General features: G+C 57.4%; 1 protein-coding gene across 3 annotated transcripts in view; it reads right to left on the bottom strand.

Moving 5' to 3' along the window:
* The window catches only part of LOC118384130 (MAP/microtubule affinity-regulating kinase 4-like), a 68,041-nt gene that overhangs the window by 36,860 nt on the left and 8,142 nt on the right, over positions 1-23,039 (bottom strand). For all 3 annotated transcript variants that reach the window (XM_035770471.2, XM_035770478.2, XM_035770464.2), the window contains exon 2: positions 14,670-14,867. In XM_035770471.2, the coding sequence (XP_035626364.1) occupies positions 14,670-14,867 (198 nt within the window). The remainder of the gene's footprint in view (positions 1-14,669; positions 14,868-23,039) is intronic.

Here is a 23,039-nt window from a genome sequence, read left to right as displayed (position 1 = left end):
CCTCCCACATGTTCAATGCTCTCACCACAACCAACCTGTCAAATGGCCTATTACAAACCTCATTGGCCGTGTGCACTATTCCTACCAGCCTAACCCCATTCTTCAGTCAAGTACACACTTCTCTACCCCAGCCTCCCCCCTCAGTCTAGCCCATCCACACCACCAGCCCAGTCCAGCCTCACCCCTCAGTCTAGCCCATCCACACCGCCAGCCCAGTCCAGCCTCCCCCCTCAGTCTAGCCCATCTACACCACCAGCCACCCAGCCCAGCCTCACCCCTCAGTCTAGCCCATCCACACCACCAGCCACCCAGCCCAGTCCAGCCTCACCCCTCAGTCTAGCCCATCCACACCATCAGCCACCCAGCCCAGTCCCATCCCTCAGTCTAGCCCATCCACAACACCAGCCCAGTCCAGTTTCACCCCTCAGTCTAGCCCATCCACACCACCAGCCCAGTCCAGCCTCACCCCTCAGTCTAGCCCATCCACACCACCAGCCCAGTCCAGCCTCACCCCTCAGTCTAGCCCATCCACACCACCACCCCAGTCCAGCCTCCTCTCAGTCTAGCCCATCCACACCACCAGCCCAGACCAGCCCATCCACACCACCAGCCCAGTCCAGCCTCACCCTCAATCTAGCCCATCTACACCACCAGCCCAGTCCAGCCTCCCCTCAGTCTAGCCCATCCACACCACCAGCCACCCAGCCCAGTCCAGCCTCACCCCTCAGTCTAGCCCATCCACACCACCAGCCCAGTCCAGCCTCACCCCTCAGTCTAGCCCATCCACACCACCAGCCACCCAGCCCAGTCCAGCCTCACCCCTCAGTCTAGCCCATCCACACCACCAGCCAAGTCCAGCCTCCCCCTCAGTCTAGCCCATCCACACCACCAGCCCAGTCCAGCCTCACCCCTCAGTCTAGCCCATCCACACCACCAGCCCAGTCCAGCCTCACCCCTCAGTCTAGCCCATCCACACCACCAGCCACCCAGCCCAGCCTCACCCCTCAGTCTAGCCCATCCACACCACCAGCCACCCAGCCCAGTCCAGCCTCACCCCTCAGTCTAGCCCATCCACACCATCAGCCACCCAGCCCAGTCCCATCCCTCAGTCTAGCCCATCCACAACACTAGCCCAGTCCAGTTTCACCCTCAGTCTAGCCCATCCACACCACCAGCCCAGTCCAGCCTCACCCCTCAGTCTAGCCCATCCACACCACCAGCCCAGTCCAGCCTCACCCCTCAGTCTAGCCCATCCACACCACCAGCCCAGTCCAGCCTCACCCTCAGTCTAGCCCATCCACACCACCAGCCCAGTCCAGCCTCACCCCTCAGTCTAGCACATCCACACCACCAGCCCAGTCCAGCGTCACCCCTCAGTCTAGCCCATCCATACCACCAGCCACCCAGCCCAGTCCAGCCTCACCCCTCAGTCTAGCCCATCCACACCACCAGCCCAGTCCAGCCTCACCCCTCAGTCTAGCACATCCACACCACCAGCCCAGTCCAGCGTCACCCCTCAGTCTAGCCCATCCATACCACCAGCCACCCAGCCCAGTCCAGCCTCACCCCTCAGTCTAGCCCATCCACACCACCAGCCACCCAGCCCAGTCCAGCCTCACCCCTCAGTCTAGCCCATCCACACCACCAGCCCAGTCCAGCCTCACCCCTCAGTCCTAGCCCATCCACACCACCAGCCCAGTCCAGCCTCACCCCTCAGTCTAGCCCATCCATACCACCAGCCACCCAGTCCAGCCTCACCCCTCAGTCTAGCACATCCACACCACCAGCCCAGTCCAGCGTCACCCCTCAGTCTAGCCCATCCATACCACCAGCCACCCAGCCCAGTCCAGCCTCACCCCTCAGTCTAGCCCATCCACACCACCAGCCCAGTCCAGCCTCACCCCTCAGTCTAGCACATCCACACCACCAGCCCAGTCCAGCGTCACCCCTCAGTCTAGCCCATCCATACCACCAGCCACCCAGCCCAGTCCAGCCTCACCCCTCAGTCTAGCCCATCCACACCACCAGCCACCCAGCCCAGTCCAGCCTCACCCCTCAGTCTGGCCCATCCACACCACCAGCCCAGTCCAGCCTCACCCTCAGTCTAGCCCATCCACACCACCAGCCCAGTCCAGCCTCACCCCTCAGTCTAGCCCATCCATACCACCAGCCACCCAGCCCAGCCTCACCCCTCAGTCTAGCCCATCCATACCACCAGCCACCCAGCCCAGCCTCACCCCTCAGTCTAGCCCATCCACACCACTAGCCCAGTCCAGTCTCACCACTCAGTCTAGCCCATCCACACCACCAGCCCAGTCCAGCCTCACCCCTCAGTCTAGCCCATCCACACCACCAGCCTAGTCCAGCCTCACCCCTCAGTCTAGCCCATCCACACCACCAGCCCAGTCCAGCCTCACCCCTCAGTCTAGCCCATCCACACCACCAGCCCAGTCCAGCCTCACCCCTCAGTCTAGCCCATCCACACCACCAGCCCAGTCCAGCCTCACCCCTCAGTCTAGCCCATCCACACCACCAGCCCAGTCCAGCCTCACCCCTCAGTCTAGCCCATCCACACCACCAGCCCAGCCTCACCCCTCAGTCTAGCCCATCCACACCACCAGCCCAGTCCAGCCTCACCCCTCAGTCTAGCCCATCCACACCACCAGCCCAGTCCAGCCTCACCCCTCAGTCTAGCCCATCCACACCACCAGCCCAGTCCAGCCTCACCCCTCAGTCTAGCCCATCCACACCACCAGCCCAGTCCAGCCTCACCCTCAGTCTAGCACATCCACACCACCAGCCCAGTCCAGCGTCACCCCTCAGTCTAGCCCATCCATACCACCAGCCACCCAGCCCAGTCCAGCCTCACCCCTCAGTCTAGCCCATCCACACCACCAGCCCAGTCCAGCCTCACCCCTCAGTCTAGCACATCCACACCACCAGCCCAGTCCAGCGTCACCCTCAGTCTAGCCCATCCATACCACCAGCCACCCAGCCCAGTCCAGCCTCACCCCTCAGTCTAGCCCATCCACACCACCAGCCACCCAGCCCAGTCCAGCCTCACCCCTCAGTCTAGCCCATCCACACCACCAGCCCAGTCCAGCCTCACCTCAGTCTAGCCCATCCACACCACCAGCCCAGTCCAGCCTCACCCCTCAGTCTAGCCCATCCATACCACCAGCCACCCAGCCCAGCCTCACCCCTCAGTCTAGCCCATCCACACCACCAGCCTAGTCCAGCCTCACCCCTCAGTCTAGCCCATCCACACCACCAGCCCAGTCCAGTCTCACCCCTCGGTCTAGCACATCCACACCACCAGCCCAGTCCAGCCTCCCCTCAGTCTAGCACATCCACACCACCAGCCCAGTCCAGCCTCCCCTCAGTCTGGCCCATCCACACCACCAGCCCAGTCCAGCCTCACCCTCAGTCTAGCCCATCCATACCACCAGCCACCCAGCCCAGCCTCACCCCTCAGTCTAGCCCATCCACACCACCAGCCACCCAGCCCAGTCCAGCCTCACCCCTCAGTCTAGCCCATCCACACCACCAGCCCAGTCCAGCCTCACCCCTCAGTCTAGCCATCCACACCACCAGCCACCCAGCCCAGCCTCACCCCTCAGTCTAGCCCATCCACACCACCAGCCACCCAGCCCAGTCCCACCCCTCAGTCTAGCCCATCCACACCACCAGCCCAGTCCAGTTTCACCCCTCAGTCTAGCCCATCCACACCACCAGCCCAGTCCAGCCTCACCCCTCAGTCTAGCCCATCCACACCACCAGCCCAGTCCAGCCTCACCCCTCAGTCTAGCCCATCCACACCACCAGCCACCCAGCCCAGCCTCACCCCTCAGTCTAGCCCATCTACACCACCAGCCCAGTCCAGCCTCCCCCTCAGTCTAGCCCATCCACACCTCCAGCCCAGTCCAGTCTTCCCCTCAGTACAGCCCATCCACACCACCAGCCCAGTCCAGCCTCACACCTCAGTCTAGCCCATCCACACCACCAGCCACCCAGCCCAGTCCAGCCTCACCCCTCAGTCTAGCCCATCCACACCACCAGCCCAGTCCAGCCTCACCCCTCAGTCTAGCCCAGCCACCCAGCCCAGTCCAGCCTCACCCCTCAGTCTAGCCCATCCACACCATCAGCCACCCAGCCCAGTCCCACCCCTCAGTCTAGCCCATCCACACCACCACCAGCCCAGTCCACTCTCACTCAGTCTAGCCCATCCACACCACCAGCCTAGTCCAGCCTCACCCCTCAGTCTAGCCCATCCACACCACCAGCCCAGTCCAGTCTCACCCCTCAGTCTAGCACATCCACACCACCAGCCCAGTCCAGCCTCCCCCCTCAGTCTAGCCCATCCACACCACCAGCCCAGTCCAGCCTCCCCCTCAGTCTAGCCCATCCACACCACCAGCCCAGTCCAGCCTCACCCCTCAGTCTAGCCCATCCATACCACCAGCCACCCAGCCCAGCCTCACCCTCAGTCTAGCCCATCCACACCACCAGCCACCCAGCCCAGTCCAGCCTCACCCCTCAGTCTAGCCCATCCACACCACCAGCCCAGTCCAGCCTCACCCCTCGGTCTAGCCCATCCACACCACCAGCCACCCAGCCCAGCCTCACCCCTCAGTCTAGCCCATCCACACCACCAGCCACCCAGCCCAGTCCAGCCTCACCCCTCAGTCTAGCCCATCCACACCATCAGCCACCCAGCCCAGTCCCACCCCTCAGTCTAGCCCATCCACACCACCAGCCCAGTCCAGTCCCACCCCTCAGTCTAGCCCATCCACACCACCAGCCCAGCCCAGTCCAGCCTCACCCCTCAGTCTAGCCCATCCACACCACCAGCCCAGTCCAGCCTCACCCCTCAGTCTAGCCCATCCACACCACCAGCCCCCCAGCCCAGCCTCACCCCTCAGTCTAGCCCATCTACACCACCAGCCCAGTCCAGCCTCCCCCTCAGTCTAGCCCATCCACACCTCCAGCCCAGTCCAGTCTTCCCCCTCAGTACAGCCCATCCACACCACCAGCCCAGTCCAGCCTCACCCCTCAGTCTAGCCCATCCACACCACCAGCCACCCAGCCCAGTCCAGCCTCACCCCTCAGTCTAGCCCATCTACACCACCAGCCCAGTCCAGCCTCACCCTCAGTCTAGCCCATCCACACCACCAGCCACCCAGCCCAGTCCAGCCTCACCCCTCAGTCTAGCCCATCCACACCACCAGCCACCCAGCCCAGTCCAGCCTCACCCCTCAGTCTAGCCCATCCACACCATCAGCCACCCAGCCCAGTCCCACCCCTCAGTCTAGCCCATCCACACCACCAGCCCAGTCCAGTTTCACCCCTCAGTCTAGCCCATCCACACCACCAGCCCAGTCCAGCCTCACCCCTCAGTCTAGCCCATCCACACCACCAGCCCAGTCCAGCCTCACCCCTCAGTCTAGCCCATCCACACCACCAGCCACCCAGCCCAGCCTCACCCCTCAGTCTAGCCCATCTACACCACCAGCCCAGTCCAGCCTCCCCCTCAGTCTAGCCCATCCACACCTCCAGCCCAGTCCAGTCTTCCCCCTCAGTATAGCCCATCCACACCACCAGCCCAGTCCAGCCTCACCCCTCAGTCTAGCCCATCCACACCACCAGCCACCCAGCCCAGTCCAGCCTCACCCCTCAGTCTAGCCCATCCACACCACCAGCCCAGTCCAGCCTCACCCCTCGGTCTAGCCCATCCACACCACCAGCCACCCAGCCCAGCCTCACCCCTCAGTCTAGCCCATCCACACCACCAGCCACCCACCCCAGTCCAGCCTCACCCCTCAGTCTAGCCCATCCACACCATCAGCCACCCAGCCCAGTCCCACCCCTCAGTCTAGCCCATCCACACCACCAGCCCAGTCCAGCCTCACCCCTCAGTCTAGCCCATTCACACCACCAACCCAGTCCAGTCTCACCCCTCAGTCTAGCCCATCCACACCACCAGCCCAGTCTCACCCCTCAGTCGAGCCCATCCACACCACCAGCCCAGCCCCCCCTCACCCCTCAGTCTAGCCCATCCACACCACCAGCCACCCAGCCCAGCCTCACCCCTCAGTCTAGCCCATCCACACCACCAGCCACCCAGCCCAGTCCAGCCTCACCCCTCAGTCTAGCCCATCCACACCACCAGCCCAGTCCAGCCTCACCCCTCAGTCTAGCCCATCCACACCACCAGCCCAGTCCAGCCTCACCCCTCAGTCTAGCCCATCCACACCACCAGCCCAGTCCAGCCTCACCCCTCAGTCTAGCCCATCCACACCACCAGCCACCCAGCCCAGCCTCACCCCTCAGTCTAGCCCATCCACACCACCAGCCACCCAGCCCAGTCCAGCCTCACCCCTCAGTCTAGCCCATCCACACCACCAGCCACCCAGCCCAGTCCAGCCTCACCCCTCAGTCTAGCCCATCCACACCACCAGCCACCCACCCCAGTCCAGCCTCACCCCTCAGTCTAGCCCATCCACACCATCAGCCACCCAGCCCAGTCCCACCCCTCAGTCTAGCCCATCCACACCACCAGCCCAGTCCAGCCTCACCCCTCAATCTGGCCCATCTACACCACCAGCCCAGTCCAGCCTCCCCCTCAGTCTAGCCCATCCACACTCCAGCCCAGTCCAGTCTTCCCCCTCAGTATAGCCCATCCACACCACCAGCCCAGTCCAGCCTCACCCTCAGTCTAGCCCATCCACACCACCAGCCACCCAGCCCAGTCCAGCCTCACCCCTCAGTCTAGCCCATCCACACCACCAGCCCAGTCCAGCCTCACCGCTCAGTCTAGCACATCCACACCACCAGCCCAGTCCAGCGTCACCCCTCAGTCTAGCCCATCCATACCACCAGCCACCCAGCCCAGTCCAGCCTCACCCCTCAGTCTAGCCCATCCACACCACCAGCCCAGTCCAGCCTCACCCCTCAGTCTAGCACATCCACACCACCAGCCCAGTCCAGCGTCACCCCTCAGTCTAGCCCATCCATGCCACCCAGCCCAGTCCACCCTCACCCCTCAGTCTAGCCCATCCACACCACCAGCCACCCAGCCCAGTCCAGCCTCACCCTCAGTCTAGCCCATCCACACCACCAGCCCAGTCCAGCCTCACCCCTCAGTCTAGCCCATCCACACCACCAGCCACCCAGCCCAGCCTCACCCCTCAGTCTAGCCCATCCACACCACCAGCCACCCAGCCCAGTCCAGCCTCACCCCTCAGTCTAGCCCATCCACACCATCAGCCACCCAGCCCAGTCCCACCCCTCAGTCTAGCCCATCCACACCACCAGCCCAGTCCAGCCTCACCCTCAATCTAGCCCATCTACACCACCAGCCCAGTCCAGCCTCACCCCTCAGTCTAGCCCATCCACACCACCAGCCCAGTCCAGTCTCACCACTCAGTCTAGCCCATCCACACCACCAGCCTAGTCCAGCCTCACCCCTCAGTCTAGCCCATCCACACCACCAGCCCAGTCCAGTCTCACCCCTCGGTCTAGCACATCCACACCACCAGCCCAGTCCAGCCTCCCCCTCAGTCTAGCCCATCCATACCACCAGCCACCCAGCCCAGCCTCACCCCTCAGTCTAGCCCATCCACACCACCAGCCACCCAGCCCAGTCCAGCCTCACCCCTCAGTCTAGCCCATCCACACCACCAGCCCAGTCCAGCCTCACCCCTCAGTCTAGCCCATCCACACCACCAGCCACCCAGCCCAGCCTCACCCCTCAGTCTAGCCCATCCACACCACCAGCCCAGTCCAGTCTCACCACTCAGTCTAGCCCATCCACACCACCAGCCTAGTCCAGCCTCACCCCTCAGTCTAGCCCATCCACACCACCAGCCCAGTCCAGTCTCACCCCTCGGTCTAGCACATCCACACCACCAGCCCAGTCCAGCCTCCCCCTCAGTCTAGCCCATCCATACCACCAGCCACCCAGCCCAGCCTCACCCCTCAGTCTAGCCCATCCACACCACCAGCCACCCAGCCCAGTCCAGCCTCACCCCTCAGTCTAGCCCATCCACACCACCAGCCCAGTCCAGCCTCACCCCTCAGTCTAGCCCATCCACACCACCAGCCACCCAGCCCAGCCTCACCCCTCAGTCTAGCCCATCCACACCACCAGCCACCCAGCCCAGTCCAGCCCCACCCCTCAGTCTAGCCCATCCACACCACCAGCCCAGTCCAGCCTCACCCCTCAGTCTAGCCCATCCACACCACCAGCCACCCAGCCCAGCCTCACCCCTCAGTCTGGCCCATCCATACCACCAGCCACCCAGCCCAGTCCCACCCCTCAGTCTAGCCCATCCACACCACCAACCCAGTCCAGTCTCACCCCTCAGTCTAGCCCCACACCACCAGCCCAGCCTCACCCTCAGTCTAGCCCATCCACACCACCAGCCACCCAGCCCAGCCTCACCCCTCAGTCTAGCCCATCCACACCACCAGCCACCCAGCCCAGTCCCACCCCTCAGTCTAGCCCATCCACACCACCAGCCCAGTCCAGCCTCACCCCTCAGTCTAGCCCATCCACACCACCAGCCACCCAGCCCAGCCTCACCCCTCAGTCTAGCCCATCCATACCACCAGCCACCCAGCCCAGTCCCACCCCTCAGTCTAGCCCATCCACACCACCAACCCAGTCCAGTCTCACCCCTCAGTCTAGCCCATCCACACCACCAGCCCAGTCTCACCCCTCAGTCTAGCCCATCCACACCACCAGCCCAGTCCAGCCTCACCCCTCAGTCTAGCCCATCCACACCACCAGCCACCCAGCCCAGCCTCACCCCTCAGTCTAGCCCATCCACACCACCAGCCACCCAGCCCAGTCCAGCCTCACCCCTCAGTCTAGCCCATCCACACCACCAGCCCAGTCCAGCCTCCCCTCAGTCTAGCCCATCCACACCACCAGCCCAGTCCAGCCTCACCCCTCAGTCTAGCCCATCCACACCACCAGCCCAGTCCAGCCTCACCCCTCAGTCTAGCCCATCCACACCACCAGCCCAGTCCAGCCTCACCCCTCAGTCTAGCCCATCCACACCACCAGCCACCCAGCCCAGCCCCACCCCTCAGTCTAGCCCATCCACACCACCAGCCACCCAGCCCAGTCCAGCCTCACCCCTCAGTCTAGCCCATCCACACCACCAGCCACCCAGCCCAGTCCAGCCTCACCCCTCAGTCCAGCCCATCCACACCACCAGCCACCCACCCCAGTCCAGCCTCACCCCTCAGTCTAGCCCATCCACACCATCAGCCACCCAGCCCAGTCCCACCCCTCAGTCTAGCCCATCCACACCACCAGCCCAGTCCAGCCTCACCCCTCAATCTAGCCCATCCACACCTCCAGCCCAGTCCAGTCTTCCCCCTCAGTATAGCCCATCCACACCACCAGCCCAGTCCAGCCTCACCCCTCAGTCTAGCCCATCCACACCACCAGCCACCCAGCCCAGTCCAGCCTCACCCTCAGTCTAGCCCATCCACACCACCAGCCCAGTCCAGCCTCACCGCTCAGTCTAGCACATCCACACCACCAGCCCAGTCCAGCGTCACCCCTCAGTCTAGCCCATCCATACCACCAGCCACCCAGCCCAGTCCAGCCTCACCCCTCAGTCTAGCCCATCCACACCACCAGCCCAGTCCAGCCTCACCCCTCAGTCTAGCACATCCACACCACCAGCCCAGTCCAGCGTCACCCCTCAGTCTAGCCCATCCATGCCACCCAGCCCAGTCCACCCTCACCCCTCAGTCTAGCCCATCCACACCACCAGCCACCCAGCCCAGCCTCACCCCTCAGTCTAGCCCATCCACACCACCAGCCCAGTCCAGCCTCACCCTCAGTCTAGCCCATCCACACCACCAGCCCAGTCCAGCCTCACCCCTCAGTCTAGCCCATCCATACCACCAGCCACCCAGCCCAGCCTCACCCCTCAGTCTAGCCCATCCATACCACCAGCCACCCAGCGCAGCCTCACCCCTCAGTCTAGCCCATCCACACCACCAGCCACCCAGCCCAGTCCAGCCTCACCCCTCAGTCTAGCCCATCCACACCACCAGCCCAGTCCAGTCTCACCACTCAGTCTAGCCCATCCACACCACCAGCCTAGTCCAGCCTCACCCCTCAGTCTAGCCCATCCACACCACCAGCCCAGTCCAGTCTCACCCCTCGGTCTAGCACATCCACACCACCAGCCCAGTCCAGCCTCCCCTCAGTCTAGCCCATCCATACCACCAGCCACCCAGCCCAGCCTCACCCCTCAGTCTAGCCCATCCACACCACCAGCCACCCAGCCCAGTCCAGCCTCACCCCTCAGTCTAGCCCATCCACACCACCAGCCCAGTCCAGCCTCACCCCTCAGTCTAGCCCATCCACACCACCAGCCACCCAGCCCAGCCTCACCCCTCAGTCTAGCCCATCCACACCACCAGCCCAGTCCAGTCTCACCACTCAGTCTAGCCCATCCACACCACCAGCCCAGTCCAGCCTCACCCCTCAGTCTAGCCCATCCACACCACCAGCCCAGTCCAGTCTCACCCCTCGGTCTAGCACATCCACACCACCAGCCCAGTCCAGCCTCCCCCTCAGTCTAGCCCATCCATACCACCAGCCACCCAGCCCAGCCTCACCCCTCAGTCTAGCCCATCCACACCACCAGCCACCCAGCCCAGTCCAGCCTCACCCCTCAGTCTAGCCCATCCACACCACCAGCCCAGTCCAGCCTCACCCCTCAGTCTAGCCCATCCACACCACCAGCCACCCAGCCCAGCCTCACCCCTCAGTCTAGCCCATCCACACCACCAGCCACCCAGCCCAGTCCCACCCCTCAGTCTAGCCCATCCACACCACCAGCCCAGTCCAGTTTCACCCCTCAGTCTAGCCCATCCACACCACCAGCCCAGTCCAGCATCACCCCTCAGTCTAGCCCATCCACACCACCAGCCCAGTCCAGACTCACCCCTCAGTCTAGCCCATCCACACCACCAGCCACCCAGCCCAGCCTCACCCCTCAGTCTAGCCCATCTACACCACCAGCCCAGTCCAGCCTCCCCCTCAGTCTAGCCCATCCACACCTCCAGCCCAGTCCAGTCTTCCCCCTCAGTACAGCCCATCCACACCACCAGCCCAGTCCAGCCTCACACCTCAGTCTAGCCCATCCACACCACCAGCCACCCAGCCCAGTCCAGCCTCACCCCTCAGTCTAGCCCATCCACACCACCAGCCCAGTCCAGCCTCACCCCTCAGTCTAGCCCAGCCACCCAGCCCAGTCCAGCCTCACCCCTCAGTCTAGCCCATCCACACCATCAGCCACCCAGCCCAGTCCCACCCCTCAGTCTAGCCCATCCACACCACCAGCCCAGTCCAGTCTCACCACTCAGTCTAGCCCATCCACACCACCAGCCTAGTCCAGCCTCACCCCTCAGTCTAGCCCATCCACCCACCAGCCCAGTCCAGTCTCACCCCTCGGTCTAGCACATCCACACCACCAGCCCAGTCCAGCCTCCCCTCAGTCTAGCACATCCACACCACCAGCCCAGTCCAGCCTCCCCCTCAGTCTAGCCCATCCACACCACCAGCCCAGTCCAGCCTCACCCCTCAGTCTAGCCCATCCATACCACCAGCCACCCAGCCCAGCCTCACCCCTCAGTCTAGCCCATCCACACCACCAGCCACCCAGCCCAGTCCAGCCTCACCCCTCAGTCTAGCCCATCCACACCACCAGCCCAGTCCAGCCTCACCCCTCAGTCTGGCCCATCCACACCACCAGCCACCCAGCCCAGCCTCACCCCTCAGTCTAGCCCATCCACACCACCAGCCACCCAGCCCAGTCCAGCCTCACCCCTCAGTCTAGCCCATCCACACCATCAGCCACCCAGCCCAGTACCACCCCTCAGTCTAGCCCATCCACACCACCAGCCCAGTCCAGTCTCACCACTCAGTCTAGCCCATCCACACCACCAGCCTAGTCCAGCCTCACCCCTCAGTCTAGCCCATCCACACCACCAGTCCAGTCTCACCCCTCAGTCTAGCACATCCACACCACCAGCCCAGTCCAGCCTCCCCCTCAGTCTAGCACATCCACACCACCAGCCCAGTCCAGCCTCCCCCCTCAGTCTAGCCCATCCACACCACCAGCCCAGTCCAGCCTCACCCCTCAGTCTAGCCCATCCATACCACCAGCCACCCAGCCCAGCCTCACCCCTCAGTCTAGCCCATCCACACCACCAGCCACCCAGCCCAGTCCAGCCTCACCCCTCAGTCTAGCCCATCCACACCACCAGCCCAGTCCAGCCTCACCCCTCAGTCTAGCCCATCCACACCACCAGCCACCCAGCCCAGCCTCACCCCTCAGTCTAGCCCATCCACACCACCAGCCACCCAGCCCAGTCCAGCCTCACCCCTCAGTCTAGCCCATCCACACCATCAGCCACCCAGCCCAGTCCCACCCCTCAGTCTAGCCCATCCACACCACCAGCCCAGTCCAGTTTCACCCCTCAGTCTAGCCCATCCACACCACCAGCCCAGTCCAGCCTCACCCCTCAGTCTAGCCCATCCACACCACCAGCCCAGTCCAGCCTCACCCCTCAGTCTAGCCCATCCACACCACCAGCCACCCAGCCCAGCCTCACCCCTCAGTCTAGCCCATCTACACCACCAGCCCAGTCCAGCCTCCCCCTCAGTCTAGCCCATCCACACCTCCAGCCCAGTCCAGTCTTCCCCCTCAGTACAGCCCATCCACACCACCAGCCCAGTCCAGCCTCACACCTCAGTCTAGCCCATCCACCACCAGCCCCCAGCCCAGTCCAGCCTCACCCCTCAGTCTGGCCCATCTACACCACCAGCCCAGTCCAGCCTCACCCCTCAGTCTAGCCCATCCACACCACCAGCCACCCAGCCCAGTCCAGCCTCACCCCTCAGTCTAGCCCATCCACACCACCAGCCACCCAGCCCAGTCCAGCCTCACCCCTCAGTCTAGCCCATCCACACCATCAGCCACCCAGCCCAGTCCCACCCCTCAGTCTAGCCCATCCACACCACCAGCCCAGTCCAGTTTCACCCCTCAGTCTAGCCCATCCACACCACCAGCCCAGTCCAGCCTCACCCCTCAGTCTAGCCCATCCACACCACCAGCCCAGTCCAGCCTCACCCCTCAGTCTAGCCCATCCACACCACCAGCCCAGTCCAGCCTCACCCCTCAGTCTAGCCCATCCACACCACCAGCCCAGTCCAGCCTCACCCCTCAGTCTAGCCCATCCACACCACCAGCCACCCAGCCCAGCCTCACCCCTCAGTCTAGCCCATCTACACCACCAGCCCAGTCCAGCCTCCCCCTCAGTCTAGCCCATCCACACCTCCAGCCCAGTCCCCCCCCTCAGTCTAGCCCATCCACACCACCAGCCACCCAGCCCAGTCCAGCCTCACCCCTCAGTCTAGCCCATCCACACCACCAGCCCAGTCCAGCCTCACCCCTCAGTCTAGCCCATCCACACCACCAGCCACCCAGCCCAGTCCAGCCTCACCCCTCAGTCTAGCCCATCCACACCACCAGCCACCCACCCCAGTCCAGCCTCACCCCTCAGTCTAGCCCATCCACACCATCAGCCACCCAGCCCAGTCCCACCCCTCAGTCTAGCCCATCCACACCACCAGCCCAGTCCAGCCTCACCCCTCAGTCTAGCCCATCCACACCACCAACCCAGTCCAGTCTCACCCCTCAGTCTAGCCCATCCACACCACCAGCCCAGTCTCACCCCTCAGTCTAGCCCATCCACACCACCAGCCCAGTCCAGCCTCACCCCTCAGTCTAGCCCATCCACACCACCAGCCACCCAGCCCAGCCTCACCCCTCAGTCTAGCCCATCCACACCACCAGCCACCCAGCCCAGTCCAGCCTCACCCCTCAGTCTAGCCCATCCACACCATCAGCCACCCAGCCCAGTCCCACCCCTCAGTCTAGCCCATCCACACCACCAGCCCAGTCCAGTTTCACCCCTCAGTCTAGCCCATCCACACCACCAGCCCAGTCCAGCCTCACCCCTCAGTCTAGCCCATCCACACCACCAGCCACCCAGCCCAGCCTCACCCCTCAGTCTAGCCCATCCACACCACCATCCCAGCCCAGTCCAGCCCAGTCCAGCCTCACCCCTCAGTCTTTCCTATCCACACCACCAGCCACCCAGCCCAGTCCAGCCTCACCCCTCAGTCTAGCCCATCCACACCACCAGCCCAGTCCAGCCTCACCCCTCAGTCTAGCCCATCCACACCACTAGCCCAGTCCAGTCTCACCACTCAGTCTAGCCCATCCACACCACCAGCCCAGTCCAGCCTCACCCCTCAGTCTAGCCCATCCACACCACCAGCCCAGTCCAGCCTCCCCCTCAGTCTGGCCCATCCACACCTCCATCCCAGTCCAACCTCCCCCTCAGTCTATCCCAGTCCAGTCTCACCCCCAGTCTAGCCCATCCACACCACCAGCCCAGTCCAGCCCCCCCCTCAGTCTAGCCCAGTCCAGTCTCACCCCCAGTCTAGCCCATCCACACCACCAGCCCAGTCCAGCCTCCCCCTCAGTCTAGCCCATCCACACCACCAGCCCAGTCCAGCCTCCCCCTCAGTCTAGCCCATCCACACCTCCAGCCCAGTCCAGTCTCACCTCTTTGCCCGTCAAGATATGCCTGGCCAGTTTGACCTTGGCGAAGTTGCCCTTGCCGATGGTCTTGAGCAGACGGTAGTTGCCGATGTGCGGCTGCTCGTCCGAACACGAGGCGATAGAGTTCCGGCATCGTGCTCCGAGTGATCTGCTCGACCAACCAGTGCTCTTCTCCGAGCGGCTCGTCGAGAGAGAGGTATGCTGGGAAAAGAGAAAGGGGTCATAAACAAAATTCAAAATCATCTAGCTGCATCGCATCTTGACATCAATGGTGTGAAATCAAATTCTCTGCCAATAGATGATTCGAGAACACATACAAGCGATTTAAGCAGACATCAGCTAAGAAATTCTGGTGAACTAGAACCCCCAAAGCCAACATTTATAGAGGGCTTTGTGGAATGGAATTGTTAATGTCGAGTGTTGAGTGGCCATGAGTAATTCATCAAGGTCTGTTGTGAAAAACCTGTTAATGCTATTAGAGTAAGCTATTGGGCTGACAGTAAATACTGAGCAGTGCCAAGCTAGCTAACAGGTTAACACATTAACACGGTTAGCAGTGGCTAATGAGGCCTATGGAAGCCAAGGAAGGCAGCTAATCTCAGTCCACCCCACATTGCTGGCATTCTTCACATGCATGCTCCTCTGAGGTCATAAAATAAAGACGGGTGGCATGGTGCAACTCAGCATCTCCTAATCGATCTGCTCTGGAATGCCCGACACCACACTGTAGCGTACAGCTAGCTGTGTTTGCACGCCAACGCGACATAGCGGCTCAACATTCCTCCTACACGGTGCCTTGGCTCGATGGGTTACCCATCGCAGCATGTTCCAAGTCAACAAAGCATAAACGGAGAGTTTGGATAACACAATCTATGACAACATTTGGTTGAATCATTTCAAATCCCTAACGACGTTTAGAGAATAGTTTGGATAAGAGTCACAGCATGGTGTTCCTGAAGTAACAGAGTCATTTGAGAGAAATTACACTTTCCAACGTAGTATCAATAATGACCTTATGATACAGTGCCAATGCAGGAGCATGAAGAAAAAGAGAGGGAGGAGAGAAGGGAGAAGTGGAGTGACGAGGTAAAACTATTTTTAATCAACTGAATAATTTAGGCGAGGTGTGGTGAGGGAAGGGAAATGTGGGGCCCCTTATGGAAAAGGGCAGGAGAGATGGTGGGCTTTTTTCCTTTCCTGGTGACTTTACCTTGACCTTATTTGAAAAGATCACAGTGTTCAAGGTAAAGAGGGGAGGAAAAGTCGCTGAGGAAAGGGGATAGCGTTTGAATGAATCTAACCATCCTCACCACTCCGATCTCACTAAAGCATGTATGAAGTAACATTTTAAGGATTTATTTATCCATATTTACTGAGGAACTCACTACAATGAAGATAATGATGATTTTGTGGTATTTAAATCATGTTAAGCCAACGCTTCAGAGAACGCCCCAAACCACGTCATTATACTTAGGCGGAGTTATGACGACATTAATCAACAACGCAGCCTCTACACCCTTGGCTAAAGAAGGTAGGTAAGGACTGATAGATCGTCCTTCCCTTGTTCAATACATTTGAAAGCGGTTTTCCTTGCAACCTGTCAAAGACTTCCAGCCTCAAATGCCTATTCGAATGCACCCAGAGAGATAGACGGTAGGATTGAAAAGACAGATGCAGGCGGGGTGAGGCCCACAATCTCATCAGTAGCCCTAAGCACAACCAGTTCCCAGCTTCAGACCACAGCCATGTGTAGGCTAGCACAGGGAAGGCATACTGTATAACCTTCAGACAGAATAGTGCACCCTAACTCCCAGGAAAGATCCCGCTGCCTGACTGAGACAGTCTTTCTTTAAAACACATGCGCAGAGACACCAACACACACGCGCGCACACACGCGCACACGCACACGCACACGCACACACACACACACACACACACACACACACACACACACACACACACACACACACACACACACACACACACACACACACACACACACACACACACAGTATACTATCATAAATGTGCAATGCATATGCAAGAGCATCAGCCTTAAACCCAGATCAGCACATCAGGTGAAACAGAGCATTTGGTGCTGCATCAGACTACTCTTGGCAGAGCCCTTTCATCCCCTCCCCATCCCACCCTCCCCCGCCCTGCCGCAGTCCGGTTTATCACTCCTCTCATCCACCTGTTCCCATGTCGTGTCCCTCGCTCGTTCGCTCCCACAGGAAAAAGGAGAACTCCTATTGGGCATCGCCTCCGACCGAGCCCCTATGTCCCGCCTGCATCCCCATCTCACTGGGTGTGACAAGCCCTCAGTTAGCCCCCTCCCCTTCATCTCCCCTCTCCCCCAAAACAAATCAATTAGTCTCCCTCTCCTTTCCACACCCGACCCCGATCCCCTTGTGTCTAGTGTTGCTATCTTTCTCTCATTTTCAGCCAACCTCACAATCTGGGTTCTCTTCTCTTCCCTCCCTTTTCCATTTGACCCTTTCAAGGAGAGCCCATCGATTCTCTCTCTCCATCCAATTGCCACGTCAATGTATTCAGATAGTGGGATGAAGTCTGAGGGCAGAGGGCTGGGTACGAGATGAAGTCGCTGATACATACATAGAAAGACTGGGGGGCAAGACTAGAGAGACATGAATGTGTGTTGCAGCAGTTCAACAGAGCAGGGTCACAGACAGGTCACCACAACAATAAAAACATGAACATGAAAAAACAAGTGACTATATGCATGTGATTTTTACTTGTTTATTGCAACAACAATGTTCTGTGTGGGCCATGAGAACCCTGGAGGGTGAAAGCCAGAATAATCAAGTGTGAGAGATTGGATCGGTTTGAGTGTAAACAATAGGGAATGCATAGAATTGCAAATGTTCCACAAAATAACATTCAACCAGCTGAAATAAATTGAAGGTCCTGCTGGATCAAACCATAATTAGTCATAGTCAACTAGAGAGAAAGAGATACAGGTTATGTCATAGCACGCAACTATAACTACAACAACAGGTGTGATATGATAACACCAGTACACCCAACAAGTTTGCCATTCTCTCACTCCACCATTTTCTTCTAAAGGGGTGGCGGGTAGCCAAGTGGTTATAGCGTTGGGCCAGTGACCGAAAGATTGCTAGATCGAATCCCCGAGCTGACAAGGTAAAAATCTGTCATTCTGCCCCTGAACAATGCTCAACCCACTGTTCCTAGGCCATCATTGTAAATAAGAATTTGTTCTTAACTGACTTTCCTGGTTAAATAAATAAATAAAATAAAGGAAGTACAGAGCTGGTAAACAGAGAGAGAATTTCAGGGTCAAGGCTACACCTCCTAAAGAGGAAAGTTGTCATGACCCAGTCATGTAATGGCAACCTGGAGGCACACTTAGTTTCCTGTGCATCACTGGGTGAGGCCATCCCTGAAATACTAGGTCTGTATGGCAACCTACAAGTTATATATTCAGTCCAATAAAAGCCTGTAGCATAGGTTAGCATGATTGCTAACCTATATAAAAGTCATTCTAATAGGCTACATGGCAATCTCTACCATTGTAGACAAATGTGAACCACTTCTGTCTGAGTAAGGCTGGACAGTGCCTGGGGGCGGTTTGTGTCTATCTTTGCATCGGATCACATGACTGGTGAGCGGCAAAACAATAGGAGGCTGTGCTATGGGTTGAGGATGGGTCAGGGTTTCAACATCCCGTCCTTACACAATGCCACCCCCCCCATAACCTCCCTTCAGACTTCCTCTCTGTGCCTGTGATGACAGTTTTTCAGGCTGGATATGTCCATAGAGTAGAATCTAAATATGATGGTATAGGAAGTGTTACAAAATCTATGTCCCTTGTACATATGTGGATAGTTGGAATGTCTCTGTTCATAAATGTCTGATATATAGCCTAGCTAGCACCCATCAAACTGGAAGTTGTGACCGTAGCCAGCGTCTTACTGTCCTGAAGAGCACGTGACATGCCACACTGTCACATGTCATACACTGCTGTGCAGTGTTTCCTGGACTGGTTGACAAGGAAATCCAGCTTGGTTAAAAAACAGAGTGTGAATAAGACAGCGTCCAAAACATATTATCCCAATAGAACCAACATTAGGCTACTTTATTCATTTGCTACTAGCTACATTCGGACAGATCTTTTGCTTTGTCGTGCAGAGGTCAGACACTGAGCTGGTAAACTGTAGTTCTTCTGCCAGTATCAATCCTCTTCAATAATTTGTAGCTCTACAGCAGTTACATTTCAGTACATTTTCACGTAAAACTTGCTTTGCTGTTAATCCAGAGCGTTTACTGAACTTTTGGCAAATCCTGTTGTGTTGGTTGGGGGCAGATTAGTTTGCAGCAACGACCGAACATGCTCTATTCTCTGGGAGTCTCAGACAGTCTGCTCACCTGCCTGCTAGTGAATTCTACAGCATGAATCATGACTGAATGAACTCTCCTCAGTCAGTCCAGTCGGTAAACTACCACTGTGGTTTTTACCAAAACCATGAGCAACACAGCTGAGAAGCGACTGGAGATAATGGCTTCAGAACACTAGAGACACAGCCACTGCAGCCGGTGTGGTTCACAGCACAGGTCTCACCTTGGCGTCAAACAAAACCTTGAAATGTAAAGACCATATGCTTATGGCAAAGAACACTACAGCAGGAAAGGTCCATCCCCTCAGGGCTTGGAACCTAACCAATACAATGTTAGAAGAAGAACCAAAAATATGGATGTCGATTATGGCAGCCCCCGCACCTCTCTGATTCAGAGCGGTTGGGTTAAATACGGCAGGCAGGGTCGCAGGGGAGCCTAGTGGTTAGAGCGTGGGACTAGTAACCGGAAGTTTGCTAGTTCAAACCCACGAGCTGACAAGGTACAAATCTGTTGTTCTGCCCCTGAACAGGCAGTTAACCCACTGTTCCTAAGCAGTCATTGAAAATAAGAATTTGTTCTTAACTGACTTGCCTAGTTAAATAAAGGTTAAACAAATTTAATGCGGAAGACACATTTCAGTTGAATGCATTCAGTCGTACAACTGACTAGGTATCCCCCCTTTCCTTTCCCTAAAGCTATCATCAGGATCATTCAATCCTAAGTATATCTCAGCAACCGAAGAGGTGAGAAGTCTTTCCTAAATGTATGAAGAGCAGAAGAGAATGCGGGTCAAACTTGAGTAACAATCTGCCTCTAAGAGTGCCTGAAGCTTTCTCGTTCAGTACAACAAATATGTTCTAGAACAAAATGGCCGTACACAGACAGACAGACAGACAGACAGACAGACAGACAGACAGACAGACAGACAGACAGACAGACAGACAGACAGACAGACAGACAGACAGACAGACAGAGACAGACAGACAGAGACAGACAGAGACAGACAGACAGACAGAGACAGACAGAGACAGACAGAGACAGACAGACAGAGACAGACAGACAGACAGACAGACAGACAGACAGACAGACAGACAGACAGACAGACAGACAGACAGACAGACAGAGTATATCTCGCTTTCAAAGCAGGAAATGTTCCATCTCTCATAGGATTAAGCCTCTATACAAACTAAGCGAATAACAGATACAAATCTGGTCATGTTGTATTAGTAACAGGTTTGGGGAGTTGCACTCACTGCTGTCATTTAACCCATTAATTAAGAGTGACAGGACAGACTCCCTCCTTCCTTTGAAGTTAATTTGTATCATTGCAACATGTCTAATAATCCCCCACACTCATAGGCACGTGCTAGTGCACACAAACACACATCAACAAAGGCGGATGAAAGGAGGGAACTGAACTCTACCAGCAAGCACTACTGCTTATTTATGTTGCTTTTTTCTTCCTGTGTCGGATATCCCTCTCTCTTTCTCTCATCCTCTAGCGGACACAGAAACAGGGCTCCATGGCTCTCTGGTTTCACACACATACGACACACAAACCAAACACACACAAGTTCTCAGTCATGGTTCTCTAATCGATGTATCTTAGAAGCCTGAAATGAATTTAACTGATGCCCTTATCCAAAGCCACTTACAGTGCACTGCACAGCCTATACAGTTCATCTATACGGCACTGCCATATGAAACAGCCTAAACACCAGCAAGAACACAGGAGCACTGGCTCAGAGAAACAGGGCCATTAGTCTTCAATAGGAAAGTTAATTTTACTACAGTGTGCAACGTGTGAAACCAGAACATAACAAACTGCTTTCACTAGACTGGCCTAACACTGTAAGCCTACCATATCGCTTAGCTTTTCCAATTGTGCTCTGGTCATAACCCCACACAGGAGGCAAATACCTATCTGACCTTCTGCTGAAGAACCAAACATTCTTGATTGTGTACAGGACCTCGCTTAGTTTCATACATGAACAAGGCAGATGGCCCATGGAGAACTCAAGCACAGATTAAAAAGTAATGAATGGCTCCATAGGGTCTGCTGGGGCTAAGTAGCAGGACTAAGGTCAGAGATAAAACGTAATTAGCTGCCCTAGATTAGCCTGTAGAGCAGATTCACTGTCTCAGTCTCCCTCTGTTTACATACACTCTCACAGTGGCTAGACAGAAGAGGTTTGCATACTCTGCCAGATCATTTTTTCGCAATTGACACTTGTGCTTCCATTTCCCTCTCCACTTCATTATTTTTTTGTTGTTGTACTTATTACCCCTTTTCTCCCCAATTTCGTGATTTCCAATTGGTAGTTACAATGTTGTCCCATCGCTGCAACTCCCGTACGGACTTGGGAGAGGCGAAGGTTGAGAGCCATGCGTCCACCAAAAAACACAAACCTGTCAAGCCGCACTGCTTCTTGACACACTGCTCGCTTAACCTGGAAGCCAGCCGCACCAATGCATCGGAGGAAACACCATAAAACTGGTGACTGAAATCAGCGTGCATGCGCCCGGGCCGACACAGGAGTCGCTAGAGCGCGATAGGACAAGGAAATCCCGGCCGGTCAAACCCTCCCCTAACCCGGACGAAACTGGGACAATAGTACGCCACCTCATGGGCCTCCCGGTCGCGGCCGGCTGAAACACAGCCTGAGATTGAATATGGGTCTGTAGTGACGCCTCTAGCACTGCGGTGCAATGCCTTAAACCGCTGCGCCACTCGGGAGGGCCCATCCACTTCGCTTTTGCAGAATCTCTGTGCAGTGCTGTGACATGTCATGCGACGTTTCCAACATCAACAGACGCTCCATGCCGAGGCCAGGGGAGGTCGAGCAGTACTGTGCAGTGAAACTAGATAGGCTTAAGTAAACAGGATAGATCCTACCACATTCTATGAGTCCACTATAATTTGTTGTATGAAACTAGGCATGAACTGAAACTAGGACTCATGACTCTACCATCTACTGCAGGGATCATCAACTAGATTCAGCCGCGGGCCAATTTTTGCTTGAGCGGATGGTCAGGGGGCCGGAACATTATAAAATAAATATTTTTTGACTGCAAATTGAGCACAAGAAGCCTCAACAGATATGATATTTATTAAAACATAATTATTTCAAACCTTGATTACATTTGGGAACATTGTCCCAGGGTGCCATCTTTCGGATGGGAAGTTAAAACAGGTGTCCTGACTCTGTGGTCATTAAAGATGGCGCTTACTGCAAGAGTAGGGGTTTTCACCCCGGTGTTCATGGCCACCTACTCATCCCCCTCATTCCTAATAGGTATATATCACTCCTCACCTCTCCACCTGATAGCTGATGTGTGGTGAGCGTTCTGGCACAAAAATAGTCGGCGTACATCACTGAGGTGGGTGCTACACATTTCCCCCCTCAGTTGGTAGAAAAGTGCTATATAAATCCAATCAATTATTATTATTGGTAAACGATCAAATATGTCTCTCTATTATGCATGGGAATACTTGGGAAAAGATTTCCAAATTAAAATCACTTGGAGCTGATTTCCTGGTGTTTTACAGTCTTTTATATCCAATAATGAAAATGTGAAACAAATAACGAGTAGCGGTCGAACACAGGAGTGGAATGCTCTAGTGCAGCCTAGTCACTCTGGAAAGCGACAGTAGGCCCAGGTGAAACAGCTGTCTTATGCGTCGCTAGGTAACCCACTCAGCTAGGGCTGGGCAATATGGCGGTATTTTAAGTTTCTGAAGATTACAAGATCTTAATAAGTTCTAGAAGTAGTGAATGACCCTAGAAAGGCCACACATTATTTCTAAGTGATTTTATTGGTCTTTCTTAGTTCTGATTGTTTTATTTATTTAGCATTGTTTCAAAATACCTTTATAGAGGGTATTGTAAAAATCCATACCGGTATACTAGTCTCCACGATATACAGTATCGCCCAGCCCTTTACTCAACCCTGGAGACGCACAGGTAAAGTGACACCAGAGTGCAACGGTTA

This window comes from Oncorhynchus keta, chromosome 1 (assembly GCF_023373465.1).
Source record: "Oncorhynchus keta strain PuntledgeMale-10-30-2019 chromosome 1, Oket_V2, whole genome shotgun sequence".
NCBI classification, from domain to species: Eukaryota; Metazoa; Chordata; class Actinopteri; order Salmoniformes; family Salmonidae; genus Oncorhynchus; species Oncorhynchus keta.
Note: the sequence above shows the minus strand (reverse complement) of the source record. Positions and strands in the feature narration are given on the sequence as shown.